The sequence below is a fragment of the Papilio xuthus genome, unplaced genomic scaffold (assembly GCF_000836235.2).
Source record: "Papilio xuthus unplaced genomic scaffold, Pxut_1.1 DF826923.1, whole genome shotgun sequence".
NCBI classification, from domain to species: Eukaryota; Metazoa; Arthropoda; class Insecta; order Lepidoptera; family Papilionidae; genus Papilio; species Papilio xuthus.
Genome location: NW_013531726.1, coordinates 5,154,019 through 5,159,961, shown reverse-complemented (window position 1 = coordinate 5,159,961; position 5,943 = coordinate 5,154,019). Strand labels below are relative to the sequence as shown.

Below are 5,943 nucleotides of genomic sequence, written 5' to 3'. Positions count from 1 at the left end.
GAGTTATTTTATTTATAGTTGTACTAAAATTATTTGCCGTAAGATGATAAATGAAAATAAATTTAAAATTTTATGGTAGCACACATATTTTAAAAGTGGACAGAACAGTTGTACAGTAACTAGTAAAAATAATAATATGGTAGGTTCCTGTCTCTGCAGCCTTGACCACTGGTTGTTTGAGTCATGGGATTCCGCAACCGGTGGTGTTCTATTTTTAATAAAAAGTATAATATTTTGGATATATTTTTTTTTATTTTGGATATGAAATGTTTAATGGCATTATATTAAAAATATGATATATAAATGAATACGTCATAGTAATATGGTATAATTCCTTTCCAAAAAAAACTAATTGTAAATTAATTAAAAAAAAATAAAAATATTGTCGTGAACATCGTAAATAATTTGATTAAGTTAAAATTCCTTATTTATTTAATGAAAAATCTAAAAAAAGAAAAAAAATGGGAAACAAATAATTCATAAAACACTTTCAACATAATTTTATTATTCCATTAAACAAATAACAAGTCGCACAATCATACGAAGAACATACGTTATGTTTGTTCATAATAAATAAATGAACCCTTCAAAGTAAAAGAAATGAAGATTACATCAAAGAGAAACCGCAACCGCATCGAAATACTTAATTCAAATTTAATATTATTCAGAGTATTATAAAAATAAAATCTGATAAAATAAAATTGCACTAAAAATATTATATTCTCACAAAATCATTTCCTTACTTAAAACGTAATAGTTGTAAATGCAAGCTTTTTGGACGAACTACATAATATAATTATTTTGGTTGAAGAATAATTATTCGCTGGTAAAACGATGTTTAAACATACGAAAAAAAACGAAAGTAGTTTTTACAAATTAAAATACTATTTGATATTAAAATTAAAACAGTAAAATAAGACGTTAACGTCTTTTAAAATATTTAAAACTTTAACCGGAGCAATATGAACTTTTAATTAATTGTATTTAAAATTAAAGAATTTATCAAAAAATAAGTAAATTATAATCGTAAAATGGCGAAAACATCGATTTACCTATCAATTCCGAATTTCTTCGTTATAAGAAAAACTTAAATTCTAATTAAACTAATATTAGCAACTAATTATGTTCAAAATACAAATTGATGTTGAGCAAAATTAGGAAACACTATAAATTATAAATGCAACGTAAATGCAAACTTAAATACATTAGAAGTTGTGTTTGAAATTATTAAATGATAATTCATTGGTGTTTTAATTAAAATTGTATCTAAATTATTATAATTGATACTAACTACGTATATAAAGGGCCGGAATACAAAAACATATGCAAAATAAAGGCTTAGGTACAGAAAATTACATTATCTTACAAGTAAAACAATTTCATCATCATCAGCTCACTATACCCCACTGAAGGGCGCGGAGCCTACCCAAAGTTAAGGGTGATTAGGCCTTAGTCAACCACGCTGGCCAAGTGCAGGTTGGTTGACTTCACACATATCTTTGAATTTCTACTCAGATATGTGCAGGTTGCATCACGGTGTTTTACTTCACCGTAAGAACGTCGTATAAATGTACATATGTATGTAAAACGGAAATCGAACACATTGGTACATGGCGGGATTCGAACCCAGGACCTGCAGATTGCAAGTCAAGTGCTTGACCCCTGAGCCACCGACGCTCTCAAAACAATTTATAATAATGAAAATTCTATTAATTTCTAATTAAAATAAGTCCAACCTGGATAAGCGAGAGTCCAAACTGCGATATTTTCTCGCTTATGGAGGTTTTTTTTTAACTTGAGTATCTCGCTTATGAAAGTCCTCCGTCGGGACTTTATTATACAGTAACACAGTACAGTTCTCGCTCATCAAGGTTTGACTATATTTTTCTATGTAAAAAGTTGTTAATAAAGTATTTTTTTTTCTGAATTTACAATAGTTAATATTAAATGTTTTGATGAAAAAAATGAGCTATATATAACAATTTTATTTTTCAAGTAAATTAAGTAAAATATTTGAAAATATTTATCGAAAGTTCTTAACTAAACTTACACTAATGGCATGACTCAACTCTTACCCACTAAATAGACACATAATTATAAATTAGCGTTTGTAAAAATAAAAAATGAAATCTGTACAAAACTTATGATAAAATGTATAATATTCACAACAGTGAAAATCAGGTTACAATGGACTTTGTCCGTAGCACGACTTAGCACCATCTGTATTTATGAGGTGTTTAGAAATACAACGAATCATAAATTATACAAAAATCAAGAAGGAAAGGATGGGAAGTTAAAGTGGACTTTCCGGATGAGAGAATGCATGGGAAGGGAAAATATTTTCTTTCCGTGCATCCTCTCCACCGTCGATTAAAGGTAGGCAACGCATATGCGATTGCGTATGTCTATGGGCAACGGTCACCTCGCTATTTCAGCGATTTCAGGTGACCGCTCGCTCGTTTGCAACCTAATGATATAAAAAAAGACATTTCAAAGTATATTAAGTATACAAAATAAGCACTGACCTTTTAAAAACTTCTAAATACGGCAAAATCGATTAAAGGATTTTGTATGAAAAATCTACTATTCAAATGACCACTAAACAACTGAATGTGGCAGTAAGTGCAAAAAATTGATTATTTTATTACGAAATAAAATGCGGTTTGTCATGGGTTTCAACTGCCATGACACTTGTAATGCAACATATCGTTGTCTCTATCTTATCGAATAGAAAGTGAGGGATGGCAAGTGTCACTATAGTCGTAACCCACATTTATTGGATGCTAGAACTAAGACAGTCTTGTTAACAATTCCTATATAAGATCAGCCTTCATGTGAATGGTGTGGATGAGGAGAGCCTAGCAGTCTGAGAGCCATCCAGGCGGCGAGTGATTGCGAGGCAGGCGCGGGTGATACGGGTACTTGCTGTGCGGCCATCCTTGACCGCAGACGGTGCAGCATGACAGCAGCAGCTAATGCTGCGCCTGCTGCAGCGCCAGCAGCTGACGCGAAAAGAGCGCCGAAACTCAACGCACCCATACACACGCCGTATACAACCTGTAAAGATAAGACTATGCTTTAGAACAAAAATGCATTTGAGAAAACATTGTAATTTTTATTTCTATATAAACTGGAAGTGTAGTACTTTTGGAAAAAAATTATAATTTATAACAAAATATTAGTGTCGCTATCTTTGATAAAAGATACTAAAGCTTAAATATGTTTCGAATGCTTAAATATCTTTAGTTTTAGCTAAAACTATTTACCTCTTCGCGTATTCTTCCGCTGAACACGGTGACGGGTTCTCTGGAAGGTCCAAAAGCTAAATCAGCTTCGGAAACAACTTCGTATATTCCAGAAACGCCGACATCTGCGGATCTTGAGTCACGAACAGTGCGTCGCTTTCGTAGAGATCTGGGACCCGCGACAGCCGGCCCGCGACCTTTAGGCGAGGTCATAGTTTCTCCGTTTTGTCCCGCTTTATCGCTATTCGCAAGGTTTCGTGGTCCATGTGGGAAATGTTCGTATTCAGGTGCCCGATCCTAAAAAATGAAAACAAATTAAATCAGAATTTTTCATAATACATTTTCAACGGAAATATGAAAAAAAAAACATTTTGGTTTCGCTTACAGTAAATGGTCTCCTGTTCAAAGATTCAAATGCTTCTTCTAAAGTCGATATCTGATCAGACTCCGGATCTTCGACGGGCGCTGGAGCTCGCTGTGGCAGAGGCGCCGGGGCTGGAACTACGTCACCTGACACCTCGTCACCGAATGCTTCCTCTAGAGGGAGACGCTGATACTCTTCTGCTAGACTCGTGTCCGAACCCTCAGCCGAAGAGTCACTGAAGAATAAAATAATTTCAAATGCAATTATTGAAGAATTAACATTTAATATTTGAAATGTAGAACTTCAAATCTGCGTTAATCACTAATAAAATGTGTTTAATTTTATTTCTAGGTCTTTGTGTATTAAATTCAAGCCATGCACTAGTAAACTCGTAAAACCTCTTATATATTTAATGTCTTCCTTGATACAATATTTAATTCAAAATTAATATAATATAACAAAATAAATAATTCTTGAAGCCTAGTACGCTTTAATGTTTTAGGTTAAAAAAGGTTATTTTTGATAGCCGATAGATGGCATTAATAATTATTTACCTGATCTCATTATGGTCCTGATGAGCACGATCGTCCTTCCTATCAAGTGCGTGTCGCTGCGGCGTGACGCCCGCGAGCTGGCAATGGTCGAGGCAGCCGTGTCTGCAGATCTCCACCTTGCAGCGAATATGCACACTCAACGCGTCGGGGAATTTGAACGCGTGGAAGAACGCGTAAGTTATGACTGTCGCTCGTTCGTCCGCTGCTTTGGCCTTGAGAAATCTGAGAATTATATGTTTTCAATTAATTATTACAATATTTTGTAAATGCTTTTATTCCAAAGATATTAGACAAATTATAACTGTTCTATACTTAACTGCTATCGAAGAAAAGAATAATTAAATTTCGATAATTACCTGGAAATCATCTTTGGACGTAGAACGCATCCGTATTCGTCAGACAGCTGAATAACGTGTCCCGAGCCATCCGACGCGGCGCACGACTTCACTCGCATATCGAACTCACCTGAAATACAATTTTACAGATAATTTAAAATTTTAACAGATTCACATTGATGAACAAAAATACAAGACCATGTTTCTTTTGATAAGAACCGGCTTACGTAGCCCATCTTATTTATGTTAGTTTTACAAATTCCCTCTATTTTTTACCAAACCTACTAAAGCATTTGTTAGGAGACAATCTTCCACGAAGTTAATGTATCAAAAAGTTTAGTGGAATATGCTATATTATTCTCTCTGTAACCTTTAAAAGACAACTTAAAACTTATTATAAGTACACATACCAGCTGGTTAAACATTTAGAGAATAGTAATTAAACAATGCAAGGAAGCCGCGAAAGCTTTACGTCTCACCAAACTTGCTTTCAGGTGGAAACAAATGAGTAAATACTCCATTAAACTATGCAAGCAAAAGCTGTTTCAATACAAATATGAGCTTTCTTAAGCTCAATAAGTTGACACAGTGATAATGTAAATGATGTTTGACAAAACGCTAGTTGGTGGTTTTAGTATGTATTTGAACTTTGTAAGTTTAAGTCAAGTGATTTTAAGTGATCCCTAAATAAGACAGGTTTTTTTATACATAAGGTGGCAAACGAGCGAGCGGCCACCTGAAAACGCTGAAATAGCAAAGTGAACGTTGCCCATAGACATACGCAATTGCATATACGTTGCCTACCTTTAATCGACGGAGGAGAGAATGCACAGGAAGAAAATATTTTCCCTTCTCATACAGCTAAGTGTCTAGTCAAGGTATATTTAAGTAGCCTTAATAATACTTGTATATAGCAGTTAATCTTGTTGATTGTCAATAGAAATACAATTATGATGCATTTATCTTAAAACATAATTACTTCTAAGTGTAAATTAATATAAGTACGAAAATGTCGATGAAGTATGCCACCGGTTTAAAACTTTATCATAATTCTACTTTTGAACGCACTACAATATAACATTGTAAGCTAAGTAGTCACGTAAAATATTTTCAGGTTATACATAAGAAAGATCCGCATACTTCATAGCCTTATTTTCATGTTTTTCTGCCATTTACTTAATCTTTGGTGTTCTATGCTTGAACCTTTCATTAAATATTTTTTGTAGATAATACATTTTTATTTTTTAACACATCAAAGTTTTGGAAATAAGACTTGCTTCCTTGCTTATAACAACAAATAAGTATACATTTTGATTCCACGCTACATCGTAATTAAATAACACGATACAAAAGACTTCAACGAGTTCAAAAGCGATTAACTCCCACACTAAGCTCACTAAGCTTATTAATTTTGTTTAGCACCAAAATCATTGATCACCGTTGTT

The 5,943-nt window shown here is 33.5% G+C and overlaps 1 protein-coding gene across 1 annotated transcript in view; it reads right to left on the bottom strand.

Moving 5' to 3' along the window:
• Positions 1-2,468: 2,468 nt before the first annotated feature.
• m (zona pellucida domain-containing protein miniature) overlaps positions 2,469-5,943 on the bottom strand; it is a 45,590-nt gene continuing 42,115 nt past the window's right edge. Inside the window, exons 8-12 of the mRNA XM_013318328.1 lie at positions 4,520-4,628; positions 4,164-4,385; positions 3,631-3,844; positions 3,267-3,542; positions 2,469-3,057 (exon numbers count right to left, since the gene is read on the bottom strand). Coding sequence (XP_013173782.1) covers positions 2,824-3,057; positions 3,267-3,542; positions 3,631-3,844; positions 4,164-4,385; positions 4,520-4,628 — 1,055 coding nt within the window. The 3' untranslated portion in view covers positions 2,469-2,823. The remainder of the gene's footprint in view (positions 3,058-3,266; positions 3,543-3,630; positions 3,845-4,163; positions 4,386-4,519; positions 4,629-5,943) is intronic.